The sequence below is a fragment of the Caretta caretta genome, chromosome 7 (assembly GCF_965140235.1).
Source record: "Caretta caretta isolate rCarCar2 chromosome 7, rCarCar1.hap1, whole genome shotgun sequence".
Classification (NCBI taxonomy): domain Eukaryota; kingdom Metazoa; phylum Chordata; order Testudines; family Cheloniidae; genus Caretta; species Caretta caretta.
The window spans coordinates 106,886,225-106,911,537 of record NC_134212.1 but is presented as its reverse complement, the minus strand read 5'-3'; the positions used below and the strand labels follow the sequence as shown (position 1 = coordinate 106,911,537).

Sequence of the window (25,313 nt, the reverse complement as noted above, 5' to 3'; positions counted from 1 at the left end):
GGTATAGAGTAGGGATTGCTGGAAAACAAGAAAATTCTAGTTTGGGGAATCATTCTGAGGTTTTAAAATTTGTTTTCATTCTGCATCAGAACAAAAACGAGACTGTTTGGGTTTTAATGAAAAAGCACAAGAGTTTTAGAGCAAGCCCTCCCCACAATAGCCAGTAGCATGGTAGTTAAAGCATTCACTATGATGCAGAAAAGCCAAGTTCAATGCCTGTTCTATCTATTTGGGAGCAGACACTTAAACCTGGGTTTCTCACATCAGGTGAGTGCCCTCCCAAAAACCAATTTCCCTCCTGGACCTGAGACAACTTCCCAGTGAAAGGCTTGTTGAAACAGATATGTTTCCAAGAAAACTTTTGATGAATCAGCATTTTCCAACGGAAAAAACATTTGTCAAAAAATTCCCAACCAGCTCGAGTACAGCATGCAGCACATTAATATAAGCATAGGCTATAACCAGATGTGTGATTTAAACTCCTTAGTATTTTTCATGATTTCTGGTGTGGGGGAAATTACACCAACTGGAAAAAGATTACTGCCCATTATTCCACAAATCATTTCCCATGTCTTTCAAAGACTGGTGAATGGATGGAACAGATGTGAGGGTCATGTTGAACTTTATTGCAAAGGAAATTGGGCAAGGGTTTGTGATGATTACTGGAACACAGAAAGCAGAGGTTATTTGAAGGCAGCCTGAATGTGGATGGGCCATTTCAGCAACAAGAAATGTCTATTTTGGTCAAGACTCAAAAAATTTTCTCTTTGATTATCTGTATTGTGGAGGTGATGATTCCTATCCTTAGGACTGCCTTGGTCTAAGATGGGACTCATGTAACTGTGGTCCCAGTGAAGATGCTGGTTCCATCTTTACAGGCATTTTCCGATTTTCTAATAAAGACCAGTTCTCCTACCCTTTCTCCCATGGAGAAGTACCTTACTGCCATACTCTGAAAAAAAGAGCCGATGATTTTAGAGGACCTTCTTAGGGGTAAGTTCCTACACAACATGAGTAAGGGTTTAAGAATTGGGCCCAGAAGAAGGAAAAATAATCCTACAAATACTTCTGCACATAAATAATTTGAATCATCCAAGGTCCCATTGGCTTCAGTGGAACTAGTGGTACGAATAAAGTTACTCATAAATGTAGGTTTTTTGTATTATATGTTTTTCCATGACTCTGGCTCGCTGAATAAAATCTGTCCAGAATTTCAATGACTATGATTATTTAAAAAGAAAAGGAGTACTTGTGGCACCTTAGAGACTAACCAATTTATTTGAGCATGAGCTTTCGTGAGCCACAGCTCACTTCATTAGATGTGAGCTGTGGCTCACGAAAGCTCATGCTCAAATAAATTGGTTAGTCTCTAAGGTGCCACAAGTACTCCTTTTCTTTTTGCGAATACAGACTAACACGGCTGTTCCTCTGAAACCTATGATTATTTAGTAGCTATATTATGGCAGCGTTTATAGCACTGGGCCACATTGTGCTGGGTACTGTACAAACACACACAAAGAAGCATTTTACCCCCTGAAAACATTTTCCTTGGTGTAGGTTTTTGACTATTACAAATAGAACTGGGCCCAGATTCAATTTCCCTTCTGACTGGTATGGAAAAGGGATTTGAACTTGGGTATCCAATATTTCAGTAGTATTCCTGGGCCACCGAGCTATGGGATATCCTGATACAGAGTTTTCTCAGTCTCTCCTGTTCCATCTGTTTTACTTTGTCTAAATAATTAAATAGTCATTGGAACAGGGACTTTGAATTTGGGTCTACCATACCCTAAGGCAGTGGTTCTAAACCAGGAGTAGAAGTTATATAGTTATATTGACTTATATAGGACTAGTTAGCAGAGGAGAATTATTCTTGGAAATGTAGGGCGGCTGGAAGGGACCTTGAGAAGCCATCTAGTTTTTTCCCTCTGTGCTAAGACCAGGATTACGTATACCAAGAACATCCTTTCTTCAAAACCTCGAGTGGTGGGGATTCACATGCATGCATGTTTACAGGATTGGATCCCAAAGGGTTAACATTTGTATTTCTCAACTCTGTTTTCTCCTTCCTCTTCTTTTAAGTAAGTGTCTTCATTACAGTAATCAGAAGAAATGCAGACAGCTAGCTTTTTATCAGCTTTGTGAGTTATACAATTGGCTAGAAATATAGTTATGTGTTATTTGCAAGATAGGTGCCTGTTTTGTATTCTCTAGTGTCATGATTTGCCAACCAGCCATCTCCCTCCATCCACCTACCTACCACATTCTAATTTTCATCCTTTGTCTCTCTCTCTCCCCTGCCCCTTCTCCTCCTTTCAGTTATGCTGTTAATTTGGTTATGATTTTATTGGCGTTATCTTGAATTTGGCACATTACTCTAAAAGTCTCTCTCTCACTATTAAAAGATGTGGCCAATTTATACGTTGTTCTCCTTTTGTATTAATAGATACTACTCCTCCTCCAACATGGCTGCCTTCAACAGGTAATTCATAATTCTTTTACTTCTTTATTTGTATGTTGTAGTCTTCTCAATTTTATCTCATTATAACACACGAATAATTCCCATATAAATGGCACCAGATGTTATACCAATAAAATAAAAACCAGCAGGATCTTATTAAAGGGAAAAAGGCAAAATACCACATTTATTGTGAATACAGAAAGAATCATAGTAAGCAGTTAGTTATAGCTATAACATTCCATTCAATCTCATATTTATTCACACATTCATTCATACAAACACACACACACACACATACACACCCACACACACAGGTTCTGCAAGGTTGTTATCATAGTTACCAGCCTTAGAGTTGCTCATGCCAAGCCACTGGCCAGGTGGCCTGGACATGAGGAGGGAGCAGGGCCTTGTCAGATGCTCATCTGATGCTCCTGGAAGTTGGTTTGCAGAATCAGACCCCAAAGTTCTCACTTTTTAGAGTCTATTTTTATAGGAATTTCTTCCTATGCCAGTCTATGGGAATTGCTTCATCATGCTGTTGCTGAATCAATCAGCAGATAGCACATTCCTGACGGCTCCAAGATGTTATCTTGTTCTTTGGTTCTCCCATTCTTGAGGCTGTTGGATGGATTCCAGTCTGCCCTCCGGGGGGGGTCCTCTGGTTATTTCCACTTGACGCCTTCTTCAGCCGATGGACACTGGATTCTTAGGCTGGCACCTCCCTGATCATTCAGTTATTATCTACACCAAGCATCCATTCACATACATCCTCTATCTCTATTTTAATCACAACTGTTAATACAACAAAAGGGCGGGGAGTCTCTGGGTGCTGTTTCTGTTGTTAGAGTATTGCTTTGAGTCTCTCTCTGTGTGAATTGCTTTGAGAATAGACTCTGTCTTAGAATGTACTAACACAATTAGCAGCTTGCAAGTTTCACACATAGAGGGAGAGAAACAGTACCAAAAACCAAGAGACCTCTTAATTAGTAATACCCTGGAATTTAAACTCTGGGGAATCAAACTCATTTGTGATTTTAATACAGAACTTCTTTAATATGATCCAACATAATCCCCCTTTTGACACTAAGATTTATAATCGTCAGTGTCACTTTCTATGTAGCCTATTCAAGAGAAAGTACTGTGAGGCAATTTGAGTTTGTGATTCCAATTCATGCCACATACATGATCCTAGTGATGTATCTTTACTACAAGTTTCTGGGGCAACAGGCAAGATGAGGCACACCCACTTTTGAGGAGTCCATTCAGTACAACCTCTGGTGTCCAATAGCTTCCCTCCCTCCCCAGCCCACTGGCTCAAGGTCCAGGGTAGCCAAAAGGATCCCATGTGTAATATGGGGAGTGGGTTAACCTTCAATACCTTTGCCTCCAGGGACTGTTGGTGTGCAATTTTGACAACAATTTCTCCCATTAACAAGTCTGGTTTACAATACTGGAAACATATTGCATCCATTCACATTGATAAGTGTCAAACAATGATCTCTTTCTTTTTTAACAAATGCATCAAACCCTTAATATTTCCCAATATGACCCAGAACATTTTGTGTTCCAAAGTAGCTAGTGCAAGTATCTGCATTTCAGTGCATCCCATAGCTATGGCTGTGTAGTTTCCTATTTCTAATATTTTTTTTTCTTATGGATAAGCCATGTGGTAGTATTAAGCCATTACTAAAGATTCCATCCGCCTTTTAGGTTACCCAGACCAATTTGGACCAAGTCTACATTGGCATGTACTTGTTTTTGTATCAGGCTGTCCTGTAGCTGGGACAGAAAGCTTAATTTATTTTTAAGTTCCTGCAGGTCTTCAGTATTTTTTTTTTAAACACACAACAGTGCTAGCAACAAGACAAAACACAAGACAAAACATAGAACACAGAACACAGAACACAATTTCTATTGTGACAGTAGATTCATGGTATTGGGTTGCTTTTCAGCTGGCAGCTTTTCCTGATTTTCTGAAAGACAAAAAGAACATGTTTCTACCCCTTTTGGGGTGGCAGATTATTGCTTAAAATATTTCTTTTACAAATACCCTTGCTGATTGCAGGCAAAACAGAGAAATTGCCCCCATATTTTCCTGTTTTTGTTCTATAGGCAGGCCAGGTTTCAATGGCTTTTATCTTTTAAGGGTTATGGGGAAATTATCCCACTGTTTAGTCATTAAATCCCTGAGTTTTCCTTCTTATACAGCAGACCAAGTTTATAATGTTTTTCCTGCTGTGTTAAGCTTTAAGTTTTATTTGCAGGTAATAACTGAGAAGCATCATTACCATATGACCTTAAAGGATTTTTCCAAAAATCATACACACTATACGTTGTTACAGGGATACTTATTATCATTAAATTTATTAAAATTATCTTGTTATCCCATGCCTTTTATTTAGACAATTTGTTTGCTGACCAGGTATGTCCTTTATCTGCAGCTCCTTTGTGCTGCTAGTTCTTTCCTTCATCATTTAGGTAATTTGCATTTTCACAGAAACTTCCTGCTTTTGGATTTAAAGCCATCAGCAGCTCAGAGAGTCTATCTTAAAAGGGACACAATCAACTTTCACCAGAGTTTTGATTACTTTTAACTTCTGCTTCCAAAACACACAGCAATCTGAAAAAGAAAACCCAACCTATTGTGGCTCCCTTTGGAGCCCTAATAGCATTTTAATTAAGTAGCATGGTATGTTTGCATTTCTTTTGCCCCTTCTACAATATACCCTGCACATGTTCTGGGGCAAATGCACATTCCTTCCATAGTTTAACTTCTATAACATTATCCAGATCCATTTTTACATAAGGTGTCACTATTTCTTTTGTTGCTTACAGAGTTTTCATGTACCTTTATCAAAGTGACAGTCTGATTACTCAGAGCCATTTTAAGACTCACTGTTTCTAACATTGCTTCTTTTTGTTTTGTGCACCTCACCCCTGCTGTTGCTTCAGAGAGGCACTGTCTTTTTTTAATTTTCTTTTTTTACTACAACTCTCATCTGCTATTTTGTTACAAAAACAAACAAACAAAAAACAAACAAACAAAAAGAATCCAAATTTTTTTTTTATATTCTCCTGATTTTGACTGCCCTGCTGCAGCCACAACTTAAAAACATTTTAAATTTTGTAAAGCATTGAGTTACCTTTTAAGGGTTAAATGCCAAATCCCAAAGCCAAACAACACTAATTACCTGTGTCTAGCAAAAAGGTCTGTCAGTTTTGCAACTTTGAATTAAAGAGTCAAATGGATTTTTAGTGGCATTATTTAAAACAAAAACAAAACTAACTGGTCCTTAGAACTTTACATATTTACACACACACAGACAGATACATACACATTTTCTTTTCCTTAACATCCCTTCCACACTGCTCTGTTTTTTACATCTTACATTCCCTTTATACATTTGAGGCAGTTAAGTTCCAATAGAACCCTCTTATGTTCTTTTAGCAAATTTGACTAAATTGTCCAGTCAAATGATTTTAATCAGATAGTTTATTTTTGCCTGGCTAATTTACAGACATTCCTTTGGAAAAGGGCCCATTTTTCTTTCAGAATGGCTGCAAAGAAACCAAGAATGCTCTTTCTCTAACACTTTTCCTTTTTAACATTTTCGGTTAAAAGTTGTTTGGGTGAAATACAAAGTTTAACTGCTTAATTCCCTCCAGCCTCTGCAGAGTTAACTTTTTTTTTTTTTTTTACTCTCTTTTCTCTTTGTAATTATGCCTGGGGGTGCCGTACATAGGACCTTCTCCCCCTTTACCTGCCTCCCTCCAGCCTCTGCAGAGTTAACTTTTTCACTCTTTTTGTATTCCTGGAGTGCCTCTTTCACTATTTTCAGCTGGCTTTGGGTATTTGTAGCCAGCAACTTCCAATTGTCGGCTCCCTTTTCCGTTTGTGCCTTTTCCTCTTTACATGAAGACAAGCGGAGGGAAGAATCCTTACATGCCTCCCACAACAACCAAATTGCTGCTGCATCTCTTTTGGCAGCACTAGAAGGTTTGTATATGAGGATATACTGAGCCAATCTATCCTCTAGGTCCGAAATAGTGCAGACATCAGCTAGGGCTTGTTTAGTCCAAAGACTGTGCCCAAATTTTTGAAGGATTTGTTTAAAAGGTGTAATTTCTTTAACAAAAGGTGAGGTTGGAGTTCCTTCTGACTCCATTCCTCCCTCTAGTACTGGCTTACCCTGTTTTCTTTTAAACATCTTAACATGGATATTTCAATCTCTTTGTCACTGCTGGTATTACTTAGCAAGTGACACAGCCTAGGTTCTGAAATCATAGCTTAATCTATGCGTTTTTCCCCTGCTACCTTCCCGGAGGCCAGCAGGTCCCCTGCTACCTTCCCAGAGGCCAGCAGGTCCAGTTAACCTATTTCTCCCTGCTACCTTCTCGGAGGCCTGCAGGTCTGGTTAACCTATTTCTCCCTGCTACCTTCTCGGAGGCCAGCAGGTCCAGTTAACCTGTTCTTCCCTGCTACCTTCTCGGAGGCCAGCAGGTCCCCTGCTACCTTCCCGGAGGCCAGCAGGTCTAGTTTAATCTGTTTTCCCTGCTACCTTCTCAGAGGCCAGCAGGTCCCCTGCTACCTTCCCAGAGGCCAGCAGGTCTGGTTTAATCTGTTTTTCCTGTTACCTTCTCGGAGGCCAGCAGGTCCCCTGCTACCTTCTCGGAGGCCAGCAGGTCTGGTTAACCTAATAGAAATGCCTAGCTCACTAGAGCTGGCGGTGTGCACACCAATATTTACAATAACTGAGGTTTTTTACCAATATTCCCCCTTTCGCAATTCTCCACCAAAATGTTATACCAATAAAATAAAAACCAGCAGGATCTTATTAAAGGGAAAAAGGCAAAATACCACATTTATTGTGAATACAGAAAGAATCATAGTAAGCAGTTAGTTATAGCTGTAACATTCCATTCAATCTCATATTTATTCACACATTCATTCATACAAACACACACACACACACATACACACCCACACACACAGGTTCTGCAAGGTTGTTATCATAGTTACCAGCCTTAGAGTTGCTCATGCCAAGCCACTGGCCAGGTGGCCTGGACATGAGGAGGGAGCAGGGCCTTGTCAGATGCTCATCTGATGCTCCTGGAAGTTGGTTTGCAGAATCAGACCCCAAAGTTCTCACTTTTTAGAGTCTATTTTTATAGGAATTTCTTCCTATGCCAGTCTATGGGAATTGCTTCATCATGCTGTTGCTGAATCAATCAGCAGACAGCACATTCCTGACGGCTCCAAGATGTTATCTTGTTCTTTGGTTCTCCCATTCTTGAGGCTGTTGGGTGGATTCCAGTCTGCCCTCCGGGGGGGGGTCCTCTGGTTATTTCCACTTGACGCCTTCTTCAGCCGATGGACACTGGATTCTTAGGCTGGCACCTCCCTGATCATTCAGTTATTATCTACACCAAGCATCCATTCACATACATCCTCTATCTCTATTTTAATCACAACTGTCAATACAACAAAAGGGCGGGGAGTCTCTGGGTGCTGTTTCTGTTGTTAGAGTATTGCTTTGAGTCTCTCTCTGTGTGAATTGCTTTGAGAATAGACTCTGTCTTAGAATGTACTAACACAATTAGCAGCTTGCAAGTTTCACACATAGAGGGAGAGAAACAGTACCAAAAACCAAGAGACCTCTTAATTAGTAATACCCTGGAATTTAAACTCTGGGGAATCAAACTCATTTGTGATTTTAATACAGAACTTCTTTAATATGATCCAACACAGATTCCTTAGACAGGAAAATAAGTTCGGCACAGTGATAAACCTTTGTATGTTTTGCAGGCTGTCTTCAGGCTGACGGCCATACATTTTTTTGAATATCAACTTTTTCTTTCTTTTGGCATCTAACTCTTCTAAATAGGGATACAGTCGTACTGCAATAGTTTATTTAGGCATTTATACTTTAAAGGAAGCACTTGGGCCCCAATCCTGCAAACACATATGTATGTGCTTAACTTGGCTGACGTGACTAATCTCAATGGCCTCAATGAAACTATTCCTGTCAGCAGAATTAAGCATGTGTGTGTATATGTTTACAGAAACGGGGCTCTACAGCCTGGTGGTACTGGAGTATATTTGATATGGGAATTGATGAGACAGTAAACATGGAACAGGGTGGAATCACTTTTCAGAGCAGAGCTGTACTATAAGAGAAATAAGCTGGGGCCAGTGTGCTTTTATTCTTGCTCACCAAACGTTTTTTTAAATTACTGCATTCCCTCTCTGTCTCTCATTTTCCCCATCTATACAATGAGAATAATACTACTTACCTTTTTGGTAACTTGCTTTGAGAGCTATAGATGAAAAAGGCTATAGAAGAGCTTGGTGGTGTTATTATTATAATTTTCATGACAGAAGTAACTTGATCTACACCTTCAAATGCTTGTGATCAAAAGATGAATCAATTGCAGTGAAAACTTTCTATGAATCACTGATTGGTCAAAATGTTCATTGATCGGAGTGAGGTCATAGGTTGCGTCCCTCTCATTCACCCAGAAGTTAGGGATTTGAGGGTGCTATGTTGCTTTCAGGAACCCACTGTCTCTCTGCTGCCCTACTTGTTGCTTTTTGGCACCAAGTTAATTGCAATTACACTGGTTTCTATATATTTTCGGTAAAACATTACAGTGCCCAAAACAAAACAAAAAATCACTAACCCTGTCTTTCTCTTTTATCTTTCAGACTCATCGACATCTGGTAATTGTCTCTTTTTAGCATTTTTTGTTCAGTCCATCCCACTCTCTCTCACTTTTGTTCCCTGTCCTTCCCCAGGAGATAGTAAGGCACATTTGAGACTGTTACAGTTTTTCTTTGAGGACCTGATTTTCAAGTGCTCCTCCTCCCTGCATGCATGATTTTTTTAGGATCCTTTGAGCTTGTTAGTTGAAGAGAAACTTTGTGGAAGGAGGCAAATTTTCCTATATCAAAAGCAAAGAAACATTCACATGAAATGCTGAGAACACCGATTTCCACACAGTTTTAAAAGTGTTTGGGCTGAATTCTATCCTTACTGACATCAGTATAACTCCATTGACTTCAGTGGAATAGGCTGGAATAACACTTCTGTGGAGATTAGTACACAAAACCTTGCTATTCTGTGCTGGAAGAATGGAAATTTCTTAGTCATGTTGTTTTTTCTCAATAGTTGGGGACCACACTTCCTATATGTATCTTTTTTAACATTGATTGTCACAATCCAATATGACCTCCCAGACTCACAAATTAATGTTTCTACAACTATAATAGGTATTTATGCTATTAAGGAAGCACTTAGGCCCCAATCTTGCAAACATATATGTATGTGCTTAACTTGGCTGATGTGACTACTCTCAGTGGCCTCAATGAAACTATTCATGTCAGCAGAATTAAGCATGTGTGCATATGTTTTCACAAATGGGTCTCTCGAGCCTGGTGGTACTTGAGTACATTTGATGAGACAATAACCATGGAACAGGTTGGTATCACTTTTCATAGCAGAACTGTCCTGTTTTTTACACTGTCACAATTCAATATGACCTCCCAGACTCACAAATTAATGTTTCTGTAACTATAATAGTTCTTACAGAAATATAGACCTTTTATTTTATCTATGTTTTTAGGCTATTACCACTGTGGCGGCCACCTCTCAGGTTCTTCTGGGACGTTCTCTAGTCCAAACTATCCTCATTACTATCCAAACAATGCACAATGCATCTGGGAAATACAAGTGCAATATAACGGTTACGTGCATGTCCAGTTTGACCATGTTGCGTAAGTAAAGCACTAGACTTTTATAATTTAGCCTTTTGTGATCTTTAAGTATTGTGCTATCCAGCTGGTCATTTATTTTCACTGATCTTTATTAGGACGCCCTTTAACCATATGAATGCCTTATGGATGTATGAGTAGCACCATGGAGTGTACATTCATCCCATTTAATGAATTTTCCTGACTCAATTGTGCAGTAATTACATTTCTTATGTGCACACCAGACTTCCAAAATCACGAGACTGGGTGCATTACATGGGTTGGTTATATTGCAAAAACTCCAAAGGGTTGTTGCAATTAGGTTCCGTTTTTACAAAAATATTCTGTCTTCTGTGTGCATGTGATATATATTATTGCAATTTCACATCATCTAGCACAGGGGCAGGCAAACTTTTTGGCCTGAGGGCCACATCGGGTTTCCGAAATTGTACAGAGGGCTGGTTAGGGGAGGCTGTGCCTCCCCAAACAGCCAGGCGTGGCCCGGCCCCCTCCCCGTATCTGACCCCCACTGCTTCTCTCCCCCTGATAGCTCTCCTGGGACTCCTGCCCCATCCAACCCCCCCATTCCCTGTCCCCGACCACCCCCAGCCCCCTGCACCTGACTGCCCCCTGCCGCCCCATCCAACCCCTCCTCTCATTCCTGACTGACCCCCCCAGGACTCCTGCCCCATCCAACCACCCCTTCTCCCTGACCGCCCCTGGAACCCTGGCCCCTGACTGCCCCCTGCTGCCCCATCCAACCTCCTCTCTCCTTCCTGACTGCCCACCCTGGACCCTTGCCCCCATTCAACCCCCCTCTTACCCACCCTCTGATAGCCCTACCCCTATCCACACCCCCGTCCCCTGACCACCACCCCAAACTTCCCTGCCCTCTAGCCAACACTTCCTGCTTCCAGCCCCTTTGCTGCGCTGCCTGGAGCACCGGTGGCTGGCGGTGCTATAGCTGCACCTCCCAGAGCACCAGAACAGGCAGCCGCGCCACCCGGCTGGAGCCAGCCACACCACTGCGCAGCACAGAGCACTGGGTCAGGCCGCGGCTCTGCAGCTGTGCTGCCCAGCAAGAGCTCACAGCCCCGCTGCCCACAGCATTGCGTCGGCGGTAGGGTGAGCTGAGACTGCGGGGGAGGGGGAACAGCAGGGGAGGGCTAACAGAGCTCAGGGGCCGGGTAGGAGGGTCCCACGTCCTACGGATGTGGCCTGCGGGCCATAGTTTGCCCACCTTTGATCTAGCATATGTACAACATGTTAAGTACAATGAATACAGTAACTTGGGGGAATTCAGGAGTTTAGGCTGTGCTCTTCATTTAAAGTTGATTTGTCAGTAAATTGCAGTGCACAGATAACATGTTGAAATTAGATCACAGACATGGGGACTTGAGGACATAAGGAAATGTTCTCAGAACATCAGTCCTATCTATACCATGATATTATATCTTCATTTGGTTAAAAGTATGTATGAAGCATTTTTTTTCTCATAGGTTTCTTTAAAGAGGATTAATATTTTAATTTTAAATATTCAAAATTTGTTAAATCTTCACCTGGACATTTGCTTATACAGGGTGAGCACATTGTACAGTAACATAGGGCATGTTTACACAGCAGTGTAAGCCTAGGGTTAGTGGGACTCAAGGCAGCTGATCCTTGTCAGGGAACCGTGGGCTTGAGCATTGACATTGGGCAACAAAAATGATTAGGGGTCTGGAACACATGAGTTATGAGGAGAGGCTGAGGGAGCTGGGATTGTTTAGTCTGCAGAAGAGAAGAATGAGGGGGGATTTGATAGCTGCTTTCAACTACCTGAGAGGTGGTTCCAGAGAGGATGGTTCTAGACTATTCTCAGTGGTAGAAGAGGACAGGACAAGGAGTAATGGTCTCAAGTTGCAGTGGGGGAGGTTTAGGTTGGATATTAGGAAAAACTTTTTCACTAGGAGGGTGGTGAAACACTGGAATGCGCTACCTAGGGAGGTGGTAGAATCTCCTTCCTTAGATGTTTTTCAGGTCAGGCTTGACAAAGCCCTGGCTGGGATGATTTAATTGGCGATTGGTCCTGCTTTGAGCAGGGGGTTGGACTAGATGACCTCCTGAGGTCCCTTCCAACCCTGATATTCTATGATTCTATGATTCTATGACACTGCATTTTAATCCTAGATAAAGGATTTTCTGACCCAGGCTCCAACCTAGGGCTCTGGAATCCACACTGCAGTGCGCACCCAAGTCAAAGTCCCCCTATCTCAGAATGCCTAGCTTCCCCTCCCCCCAACCCTGGCATTGACACACGGGCCTGACAAATCTGTTGCACTGTAAGAAAATCCTACTGCCCATTCTCTTTCCTACCTGTGACAGTGCAACTAATGGGACTCAGGTGCCCATAAGGAGCTATGAGTACATACACCACATTATGAGCTCATTTGGTAGCTGTCTCAGGGGAATGATTGCGGTTTGAGAAGGCTTTATACTGAACTACCATCTAATCTGAGAATTGGTCTCTCCCCCTCTAGGCTGAGTCACATTGGCAGGAAAATGCCCATTTGCACCTGTTCTGAGGATAATTAGGACATCAGTCTCCAGGACTGTCAAACTAGGACACTCTGCAATTCTTAAGTTTCAAAATGGGACATTCAATGAAGGTGTTTTTCTTTGGCTGTCTGTTTTGAAGTTTAATTATAAGTTGGTTTCAGAGGAGAAACACTCACATACCCCAGCCTAGCTGCTGCCAGCTGCAGAGTGAAGCGCATCCCCAGAACTGGGGGTGCAGTGTGTTCCAGCACCCCCAGGAATCCATTATTCCTTCCCCTGCTGCACACCGAGAGGCAGGGATAGGGGATCCCTGGAAGGCTGTGAGGAAGTTTTGGGGCTGGCTCCCACTCACCACCCGCACAGTGCACGCTGTCTGGGTGCCCCTGCATGCACAGCCCTAGGGCAGAAGGGGTCAGAAAGCACAGTGAGGACCAAGCGGCTGTCCTGCAGGGAGGGGGAACAGCCAGAGTGTTGTGGGGTCATCCCTTCCCTGGCCATGCTGAGCCAGGAGTTATACTACTCCCCGTCCCTGTAGCCACTTGGTCCCCACTCTGCTCTCTGCCCTCCCTGCCCCCGTGGGGCTGTGTGTGCAGGGGCACCCACACACTGTGCACCAACATCTGGCTGTGCTCTTGTGACCAGGAAGCAGCTCTCTTTGCAAAAAGCTTCTTCTGATTGGTGTCCATTGAAAACCCTGCAGGCTCTCTCATAGTTAGGGCCCTACCAATTTCACGGCCATGAAAAACATGTCACCGACTGTAAAATAAGCTCTTTCCCATGAGTCCCGACTGGGCTGGGGAGGGACAGGACTTGTCTTTCCCCTGCACAGCCATTGGCGGTAGTGGGGGAGATCAGACCCACTTCCATTTACCTCTTCGATTGGGATCCCCATGGTTACAACACTGTGAAATTTCAGATGCAAACATCTGAAAACGTCAGATTGACTAATTAAAAAACCCTCTGGCCGTGAAATTGATCAAAATGGACCGTGAATTTGGTAGGGCCCTACTGATAGTTTACTTGCAGACCCATGTTCAGCACACAATCGGTTAATGCTGATCTGAGCTGCTGCGGTATGCAAAGGGAGGTGTGGCTTCTGTTTGCACTAGAGTGCAATACACCACACCACAAATTGTCGCATTGAAGGACTAAGGAAGTTGCCCCAAGGAACTCTGGGATACATCTGGAAGATTTCTGGGACCTGAGTCAAGGAAGGGCTGAAGACAGACAGAAAAGTAACAGAGCCCAGACCCTAGGTTCCAGCTTAACATTGGCTCGGACCCCCCAACCCTGCAGGATCATGGGTCCCTATATTAGAGCCCTCGGTTAACACAATTGGTGTGTGGACACAAAGAGAATTAGGTTGAGTCTGGGCTTGAGCCCAGGCTTATATTGCTGTGTAGATGTAGCACTGACAGACACCAGTCATCAGCGGGCAGGATCAAACGTGGGGCCTCTGGAGCTTAGTGCATGAGTCTCTACTGCATGAGCAAAAAGCCAATTGCCTGTTACCTAAGGTTATAGAGCAGACTCATTAATCTCTCTGTCTGTCTCTCTAAATGGTCTCGGTGCCACTAAATGGGACAGAACACCGCACCCAGGAGGTGTGTGGGTTACAAAGACATACCCATAATTTCCAATAAAGGCCACATTTTTGAAACATGGGCTCTAATTGTGTGTGTGTGACCTGTCACTTCTAGGTGAACGAACAGTCCAGTGTGCCAAAAATGTAGTATCTGTGGTAGGCAAACATTGTTACATGTGTAATGAGAGGTCAGGCTACTCTTGACTGCAGGCCGACAGTGTCTGAGGCACTTTTAACAAAGTGTTTTCACTGACAGCCAAAAGGATACTTTACAAGTACTGTCTAACTTTCCCTCTACAGACTGCAGCCACACAGTAACTGTGCTTATGATTTTATTGAAATCTATGCACAACAGCCATATACATCGACTTTGCTGGGAAGAATATGTACTGGTGGCTATCAAGCATTTACATCCTCTTCAAACAGAATGACCGTTGTGTTTTCGAGCGATGGCAGTTACCAAAATACAGGATTTCATGCTACTTATTATTCTGTCTTCAGAGGTAAGAACAATTACTTTGTCTTAAATATGCGGCTTAGCATGGAGCATATATTTTTGTGAACCTGGCCGAATGCACTTATTATTTAGGATTCTCATTCTTTCTGTTATATTATCCATTTTTATTTCTTCTTTGACAGTAGATAGTTTTAGCAATTTCAGCGGAAGGGGAGAGTTTTACAACAATGCATGTAAGTTTAAGAATGTAAACAGAGAAAGTTCCAACTGTAAAGAGAGTATGAAGTTTTCCAGAAAAATATGCATTCTCCACAAAAATGGCCCTCCTCTACAATCAAAGGGAAAGGAACATTGAGTGGCCACAGGGGAAGGACTCAGTGCCCACATGGCGGGCGGGAGTTGGCTGATATGAGAGAGCATGTGTGGCTGGGAAAGGGGGGGGGGCTATCCCTCATGGTCCATCACCTTCCCATTGGCTGTAGCGGAGGGAATGAGCTAGCTGGCTGGCTCTTGTGCTCCCCCCACCTAGCCTATTTAAGCTTATCCAGTCTTTTCAAAAAGTGTCTTGCTACAGCCAGTTACCCAGCCTTCTCTCTCCTTAGTATAGCATCCGGGCTGTGTTATTTATGATGCTGAGGTTCTGACTGATCATGTGGTATGGGGCCTCTGGAAAGAATGTTTTCTGTTGGACCAAATGGGCAAGAATTCTGGGGGGAGGGAGGTCAGCTTCTTCTCAGGATCATGGAGGCACAGTTAGCTTATAGCATTAAGACATACAAAAGGTTAACGTTAGGAAAAGTTATACTGTTTTAGCACTGCAAATGGAGCTATGTTGATTTACAGTTGAGCATCTGGCCCAAGATGTATTAAGCAATACTTATCTGACAGGTTGGTCTTTATTAATTATGTATAATATTGTGGGTCTAAAAAGGACCAGACTGCCTTGTAAATGTTGTTTTTGTTAATTAGTTGTTACCTTTTCTAGGTTAGTGAACTCACTTAGAGCCACATACAAGTCAACTATATTTAGAGTTGAGGAAACTCCAGGTGTCTAATATTGTCTTATAGCCAAATCCATGTCTTATGGGTGCAAAAAAAAAAAAAAAAAAGCCTAATTGCATTGGAACCACAGCACAAGTGAGCGGCCACAGAAAGGTCATGCAGGGAAACTCTAAGACCTCTAATTTCTGCACATCAGCACTGTGAAAGTTTAAAGAGGCCTGAGGTTTGCTCACAACTATCTGACCTGATGTTCAATATGACCCATTCCTGTCTACACTGACTGCAGAGCTATGGCCAACATCATATTAGTTCACATGAGTCAAGGTTATTTCTAACTTGATGTAATGGTCTAATGAACACTAGTCCCCATCTCCTCCGACTTAGCAAAGACAGCCGTAGAACCTGAGTTGCCAAAAGCTTTCAGTGCCACAATCTGCTAGACGAATTGCGATACGTCAAAAAGATTACTCTTATCCTTGGAGCTGCCTTAGTTTGAGTTGTGGCAAATGTTTACAATACGTCAACAGTTTGAGACACTGTTTGAGTTTTAAGCTGAAAATAGTTTGTATATTTTCAAGTTGAAAATCCAAGACATTTGTTCCAGGGAAGGAATGGTGCTAATGGGAGTCACGGGTGCACAGGAGGGTTTGGTGGCTGGGAAGCTGCCAAATAGGAAAAGGCTTGCCTATGCCACCCTGATATATTTTCTATGATATTTATCTTCCTTTTTTTCCCTTATCCTAGTGTTTACTTTTTCCTTTTTCTTTACAATCCCTTCTCCTCCTTGATTCTCATATTTGTCTTTGTATTCATTCCCTCTCTCACATCTCCTCTGTCTATCCTTGTTCCCTTTTGTTCTGCCATCCTCTGACCCAATATCCTGCCACAATCCAGTGCTCACCCCATGGTTCGGGGAGGAGAGGAAGAGTGACAATATCAGCCAACTGTCGGCATGTGCTGGGATTATATTGCCGATTTATACTAATGCAGAGAGGGGTGTGAGCAGAGTACACAAGGGACTTTTTTTTTTTTTGAGGGATGGGAAAAGAGTTAGTGATTTAGGGGTACAAAGACGGGGAGGAGATGAGGATGTTGGTGACAGAAGATTTTATCAGCCTCGCAAAAATAAAAGCTGAGCTAAGCCCTGATCAAGTCCTGTTCAGTGCGTACTGAAAATACAAATGTACTGGCTGTTCCTTTTCCATACACCAACCCTCACCGACACATGTGAAGAGTGCAGCGGGAGTAGCTTTGCTGGGGCTCCACAACCTACAGGGAAGATTCAGTTTCTCTCAGCAGAGAATTTGACGCTTAACAATTAATACCGATCTTAATTAATAATAAACCTCAAAATGTCAGAGTATGGGTTTTGTTCAAATAACCATTCAAACGTTTGGAACCAAATGCTATTGTTCTATTTCGCTTCTCTGGCAGACCGAGGTTCGCTTTCATAAGCCTGACTATGCAGTCTTCATTAGCTGGCAGGATGAAGGAAGATTAAAAAATCTTGGCCTTTTAGGAAATTGTCAAAAATGGGAAGAAGCTCTTACCCTGATGTGTAGGAATCCCCAGGAAAAGTGGAAAAGAAAAAAACATTATTTATTATGAAGAGAAATTGCAAAATATAAAATTAACTCAAATGTATAATAATCATACTTTACATTTATATACAGAGGTTAATTTATGGATCTCAAAACAGCTTACCTAGAAGTAAAGGATCTTTATCCCCATTTTACAGATGGGGAAACTGAGACATAGAGTTTAAGTGACTTGCCAAGGGCCACACAACAAGACAGTTGAAAATGTGGGACTAGAAACCAGATTTCTTGACTCCCAACACCATGCTAGACCCACTCGTCCACAGTTCCTTCCTTGTGACATAACATTTTGCTATCTGTACATTATTTGCTCTTCTATCAACAGGCTCTGGGGGTATAGAGTAGGGATTGCTGGAAAACAAGAAAATTCTAGTTTGGGGAATCATTCTGAGGTTTTAAAATTTGTTTTCATTCTGCATCAGAACAAAAACGAGACTGTTTGGGTTTTAATGAAAAAGCACAAGAGTTTTAATGCAAGCCCTCCCCACAATAGCCAACAGCATGGTAGTTAAAGCATTCACTATGATGCAGAAAAGCCAAGTTCAATGCCTGTTCTATCTATTTGGGAGCAGACACTTAAACCTGGGTTTCTCACATCAGGTGAGTGCCCTCCCAAAAACCAATTTCCCTCCTGGACCTGAGACAACTTCCCAGTGAAAGGCTTGTTGAAACAGATATGTTTCCAAGAAAACTTTTGATGAATCAGCATTTTCCAACGGACTTGGAAGTTGGGTCTCCACTATTTCAGGAATATTCCTGGGCCACTGAGCTATGGGATGTCCTGATACAGAATTTTCTCAGTCTCTCCTGTTCCAGCTCTTCTACTTTGAATAAATAATTAAATAGTCATTGGAGTAGGGATGTTGAATTTGGGTCTACCGTACCCTAAGGCAGTGGTTCTAAACCAGGAGTAGAAGTACCCCTCGGGGTATGCAGAGGTCTTCCAGGGGGTACATCAACTCCTCTAGATATTCGCCTAGTGTTACAACAAGCAACATAAAAAGCACTAGCAAAGTTAGTGCAAACTAAACTTTTATATAGACAATGACTTGTTTATACAGCTTTATAGTACTATACACTGAAATGTAAGTACAATATTTATATTCCAATTGATTTATTTTATAATTACATGAGAAAGTAAGCAATTTTTCAGTACTACCATTCTGTGACACTTTTCTGTTTTGATGTCTCATTATTTGTAGGAAAGTAGTTTTTAAGGGAGGTGTAACTTGGCGATGTGCAAGACAAATCAGACTCCGGAAAGGGCTACAGTCATCTGGAAAGGTTGAGAGCCACTGCCCTAAGTGAACGTCCTAACCGCCATCTTATAGAGTCATTCTTACACTTTGCCCCTCTCCCAATGAATTCATTGTCATTCATAGTGGCAATTCAAAGAGTAATTTATAATGATAATAATCTATTTGCCGAAAACCTTTTGGCCAGCTCTAATTATAAATATTCCTCTTCCTAACAAAATTCCTACGATTAATTTCTTTCCAGAGCCACATGACACAAGCAAGAAAATCAAACATTTTAGCAAATGTCTTCTCGTGATACTGAGAGATGGAATCTGGTCTATGACTGGGGCTTCTAGGTTCTACAGCAATACAAATAAGAACAATAATAATTAATCCACATGTATATTCATTTGAATAGTCATATTGATTTATATAGGACTAGTTAGTAGAGGAGAATTATTCTTGGAAATGTAGGGCTGGAAGAGACCTTGAGAAGCCATCTAGTTTTTTCCTTCTGTGCGAAGACCAGGATTAAGTATACCAAGAACATCCTTTCTTCAAAACCTCGAGTGGTGGGGATTCACATGCATGCATGTTTACAGGATTGGATCCCAAAGGGTTAACATTGATATTTCTTAACTCTGTTTTCTCCTTTCTCTTCTTTTAAGTAAGTGTCTTCATTACAGTAATCAGAGGAAATACAGACAGCTAGCTTTTTATCAGCTTTGTGAATTATACAATTGGCTAGAAATATAGTTATGTGTTATTTGCAAGATGGGTGCCTGCTTTGTATTCTCTAGTGTCATGATTTGCCAACCAGCCATCTCTCTCCATCCACCTACTTACCACATTCTAATTTTCATCCTTTGTCCCTCTCTCTCCCCCGCCCCTTCTCCTCCATTCAGTTATGCTGTTAATTTGGTTATCATTTTCTTGGCGTTATCTAGAATTTGGCACATTACTCTAAAAGTCTCTCTCTCACTATTAAAGATGTTGCCGATTTATGTATTGTTCTCCTTTTGTATTAATAGCTCCTCCTACTACTCCAACATGGTGGCCTTCAGGTAATTCATAATTCTTTTACTTCTTTATTTCTATGTTGTATTCTTCTCAATTATCTCATTATAAAACACAAATAATTCCCATATAAATCACACCAGATTCCTTGGATAGGAAAATAAGTTCGGCACAGTGGTAAGCCTCTGTATGTTTTGCAGGCTGTCTTCAGGCTGACGGCCATACATTTTTTTGAATATCAACGTTTTCTTTTTTTTGGCAGCTAGCACTTCTAAATAGGGATACAGTAGTACTACAATACTTTTTGTAGGTATTTATACTTTAAAGCACTTGGGCCCCAATCCTGCAAACACATATGTATGTGCTTAACTTGGCTGACGTGACTAATCCCAATGGCCTCAATGAAACTATTCCTGTCATCAGAATTAAGCATGTGTGTATGTTTGCAGAAACGGGGCTCTACAGCCTGGTGGTACTGGAGTACATTTGATATGGGAATTGATGAGACAATAAACATAGAACAGGGTGGAATCACTTTTCAGAGCGGAGCTGTACCAGAAAAAAAATAAGCTGTGAGGCCAGTGAGCTTACTAACTGAACTCCATCCAGCCTTTTCTCTTGCTCACCAATTTTTTTTTAAAAAAAATTACTACTTTCCCTCTCTGTCTCTCATTTTCCCCATCTATACACTGCAGATAATACTACTTACCTTTTAGGTAACTTGCTTTGAGCGCTATTGATGAAAAAGGCTATAGAAGAGCTTGGTGGTGTTATTATTATAATTTTCATGACAGAAGTAACTTGATCTGCACCTTCAAATGCTTGTGATCAAAAGATGCATCAATTGCAATGAAAACTTTCTATGAATCATATTGGTCAAAATGTGCATGGATAGGAGTGAGGTCAAAGGTTCCACCCCTCTCCTTCACCCAGAAGTTAATGATTTAAGTGTGCTATACTGCTTTCAGGAACCCATTGTGTCTTTGCTACCCTACTCGTTGCTCTTTGGCACCAAGTTAATTACAATTACACTGTTTTCTATATATTTTTGGTAAAATATTATGATGCCAAAAAGAAAAAAATCACTAGCCCCATCCTTCTCTTTCTCTTTTCCAATGTTTGCCAATCAAATATATAACAGTATTACTACTCTTGGGGTACCAGGTTCAGGAGTCACTGCACAACTAAGTTGCACCACACAGTTGGTGTAAAGAGAGATGATAAAGCCTCCTGCACAATGCATTCTACCCCGCTGGTCAGAGGGGAGTGGCTGTGAGAGATACCAGCAAAAGGGTCAGGGACAAGTGAAAGGAAAAAATGAGTGAACTGATGGGTTGGTGATGTATGATGGGGAGTTTTAGGAGTTGCCCCCTCCTGATTAAAAAATAGATTACAAGCTTCTAAAGTACAGTTTCTACAAAGCTGCACTACTCTTGGATCAGATTTTTGAAGGCTGATTTTTATTCTAGCAAAATAAGTAAATTGAGAAACTATTTTCCAGAAATCTTTTGCCCATCTCTAATTAGAAATAGGCCTCTTCTTAACAAAAGAAATATATTCCTGGGATGAATTTCTTGCAGCAGCCAACTGACACACGAAAGAAAAGGAGACATTTTAGCCAACATCTTCTCATGGTACTGAGAGATGTCATTTAAAATGTTAAACATCCCCTAGCACAAAGGAGTCCTGGTCTATGAATGGGGGTCCTAGGTGCAAGAGCAATAAAAAAAAACTCCCAATAATAATTAATCCACATGAATACTCATTTGAAATAGCCATATTTAAATGGAACTATTCAGGAGAGGAGAGTTATTCTTGGAAGTGTAGGGCTGGAGGGGACCTTGAGAGTCCCTCTAGTCTATACCCTCTGTGCTAAGGCAAGATTAAGTATACCTAGACCATCCCTGAGACATGTTCATCTAATCTGTTCTTCAAAGCCTCCATGCATGTTTACAGGATTGGGTACTAAAGGAGTAACCATAATATTTCTTAACACTGTTTTCTCCTTCCTCTTCTTTTAAATAAGTATATAATTCTTTGTATCTCTACATAAAGCACTCCGATATTTAAAAATGAAAAGCATGGTGCAAGTGTGAAGTATAGTTACTAACACATATTAAATTTGCTTCCTGTTCACAAAATGAAAATTTCTTCAGACATATTTGTTAGTAAGGTTTTAATTAGAGCTAACGCAAATATTGAAGGGGAAATTGATTTTTCTCTCCCATTCCTCTCCCTTGTTTTCCAATTGCTCATAATTTTCTCAAACAAATTCTTTTTTCAGACCATGCTTGGTCTGAAGCCTCAAAGTGATTGTGTTGTGTGGAAAGTTTTGAGTAAAACATGTGCAGCCATTTTTGAGTTATCTGAGGAAGGGAGGTTAAAAATTCTCTGTATTCCTATTGACATCTTGCTGGGGGTGGAAATTTCAGTCATGGTTTGGTTTGCAGGTCTTATTTCTTGTGTCTTCACACCTTTTTTTCTAGTGTTCTTAACCTGTGTTAGCCAACCCAACGTAAAATCCTAGTTTGATGTTTGGAAACGAGTGAGCAGGTTGAGTTAAATCGTAGGCTGCCCCATGGTCTATAACTTGACCTGCTAACTCATGTGAAAACTTCCAACTGCCTTGTCTTCATTTGAATTTCATCTCAAATGAACTCAAATTAAGAACACACCTATTTTCCTAGTCAAGACCAGTTCTGCTACCCTTACTCACATGGAGAAGAACCTTACTGCCATACTCTGAAAAAAAAGAGCCAATGATTTTAGAGGACCTTCTTAGGAGGTAAGTTCCTACACAACATGAGTAAGAGTTTAAGAATTGGGCCCAGAAGAAGGAAAAATAATCCTACAAATACTTCTGCACATAAATAATTTGAATTTATGTATATCCCATTGACTTCAATGGAACTAGTGGTGTGAATAAAGTTACTCGTACATGTAGGTTTTTTGTATTTTGTGTTTTCCCATAACTCTGGCTCTCTCAAGAAAATCTGTCCAGAATTTTAAAAATGTATTAAAATTAGAACTGGAACAGAACCAAAACCATGTATCCAAATATATTTGGCCTCTGGGATCATTTGGATCCCAGTTGAAACTGTGATTTGGGCCCATCTCTAATTTAAAACTGAAACGTTCTTGCATGCATGTTAGAGCCTTTCCTATTAAACCTTTCATTGTGTTGATAAATGAAGAAGGTCATAATGTTTGGTATGATCTGTTAAAGCTGCCTGAGGGAAGGCCTGCTAAATTAAGGGTGCCTCAACCGATACACCACAATCAAGGCTGTTTCAGTTTTGGACATTACTACCCAAAACACATTGCTGAAGATATTAAGCATGCATAGATGCAATTCAAGAGACTTCCTTGTTTTCTTTTCCTCTTGTTTTTATTCTTTCTTTCTTTCTTTCTTTCTTTCTTTCTTTCTTTCTTTCTTTCTTTCTTTCTTTCTCCTTTTTTGGTTTTGAGTTTATTTTTCTTCCTTTTACATTTTTAAATATTCAGGGAAATGGGTATTTTATAAGATGAAACATGGGAATTATTAATAAATGCATAAAAGATGAAGATGAAAATGGCCAATTTAAGGTAATTTATATTTATGAAAACAAATCTCAGTACCATTGGAATGTTCTCATTGTTGTTTGAGAGACATAGAATGGAGAGTTAATTTCTCCAAGACATTACTTTGTCAATGATAAAGTTTGTGATAGAGAGATATAATCTGTCATATTTTCTCAATTATCAGGAGAGAAGGAGCCTAGTTCTTCCTCTGCAGAACACAAGTATATTTCAGTAACTGCAATGGGAATTAAGGGTATCCCCTGTGGTAGGAAAATCAGATTCCAGTAACATGTATGAAAGCTTGCCAACGTGAGAAACTTTGTGAATGCTCATTGAGTTGTTTTTCTGTCTTTCAAAGGTGTTTTTGATCTCAGACTGGTGAATGGCCAGAACAGATGTGAGGGCCGTGTTGAAATTTATGCCAATGGAACTTGGGGGACAGTCTGTGATGATTTATGGGACATAAATGATGCTCAAGTTGTATGCAGGCAGCTTGGATGTGGATCAGCCATTTCTGCACCAGGAAGTGCCCGATTTGGTCAAGGCAGAGGAAATATTTTCCTGGATGATGTGCAGTGCAGTGGAAATGAATACTTTGTCTGGCAATGTCAACAGAGAGGGTGGGGCATACATAACTGTGGCCACAGTGAAGATGCCAGTGTGATTTGTTCAGGTACTGTCTTTTCTCTTATAACTATTTTAGTTAAGAATCAGAGAGCAGGATCTTTTATAAATGTGGAATTCTTGCCATCGGCAATTTCTTCATTTTCTACAAATAGCTTATGACAAAAAGTATGTGAAGATACTATCATGCTCTGAGGTGCAATCCAGACCAGAGAGGGGTTGTGTCAGTACCTGGAGTGCCGCACAATGCCTTGCTGACGTAGCTCCCAACCTGACCTACGTCAGCCAGACAGTATGCAGGTCACACCCTGAGTGTTTGTGTATAGCCACAGCCCTGGTCCAGCTGCTCTGACCCCAGTAGCCTGTCAGTGACAATGCAGTCACACTCTGGCTTCCAGCAGCCTTAATAACTACTTCCAGGGTGACTCCAGTGCACTCCCAGTCCCAGATTTCCCCCAAAAACATGTTTTCTGCATTGTCCAGTCAGAGGTGAAAGTAAACTGGTACAGTGTACTGGTAAGAAAGTGGCTGAAGCATTCAGTACAACTGGGTAATATAGGCTAGGTTTAACTGTAGTAATAACAAAAAATCAGATTTATCACTTGGATTAAATATATTTTACATTCTCTAGAAACAAAATGCTCCCCTTCAGTTTTCAGTTGTAACTTCTTGTCACTGGGAAGATATTCACGTGATTCCAAACGTTAGCTTTTGAGTGCCATCAGGGTAACTGCTTGCTTCTTATTGGTCAAGTCTCTCGTGTCAGGCGTGCAATTTACAGTAGAAACTAAGTGAAAAAAAATGCTGTCTAAGGAGATGCACGTTCAACAGACCCGAAAGGGTATGTTTAAACGTAAAAGTGAGGAAATGGGGGATTGTTGGTCAGAAAGAACAACAACAAATGAAGAAGCTGAAAGTCTTCCACAAAAGCGTATGTCTACCCAGCCGGCAGCGCTTTAACGTGGCTGTGTAGTCGCGACTCCAGTGCTAGGAGAGAGCTCTCCCAGCACTGTAATAAAACCACCTCCACGAGGGGAATAGCTCCCAGCACTGTAATAAAACCACCTCCGTGAGGGGAATAGCTCCCAGCACTGTAATAAAACCACCTCCGCGAGGGGAATAGCTCCCAGCACTGTAATAAAACCACCTCCGCGAGGGGAATAGCTCCCAGCACTGTAATAAAACCACCTCCGCGAGGGGAATAGCTCCCAGCACTGTAATAAAACCACCTCCACGAGGGGAATAGCTCCCAGCACTGTAATAAAACCATCTCCGCGAGGGGAATAGCTCCTAGCACTGTAATAAAACCACCTCCGCGAGGGGAATAGCTCCCAGCACTGTAATAAAACCACCTCCGTGAGGGGAATAGCTCCCAGCACTGTAATAAAACCACCTCCGCGTGGGGAATAGCTCCCAGCACTGTAATAAAACCACCTCCGCGAGGGGAATAGCTCCCAGCACTGTAGCACTGTCTACACTGGC

The 25,313-nt window shown here is 41.4% G+C and overlaps 1 protein-coding gene across 1 annotated transcript in view; it reads left to right on the top strand.

Moving 5' to 3' along the window:
• DMBT1 (deleted in malignant brain tumors 1) overlaps positions 1-25,313 on the top strand; it is a 223,784-nt gene that overhangs the window by 78,372 nt on the left and 120,099 nt on the right. The window contains 1 exon segment of the mRNA XM_075131155.1: positions 23,566-23,885. Within this exon segment, the coding sequence (XP_074987256.1) occupies positions 23,566-23,885 (320 nt within the window).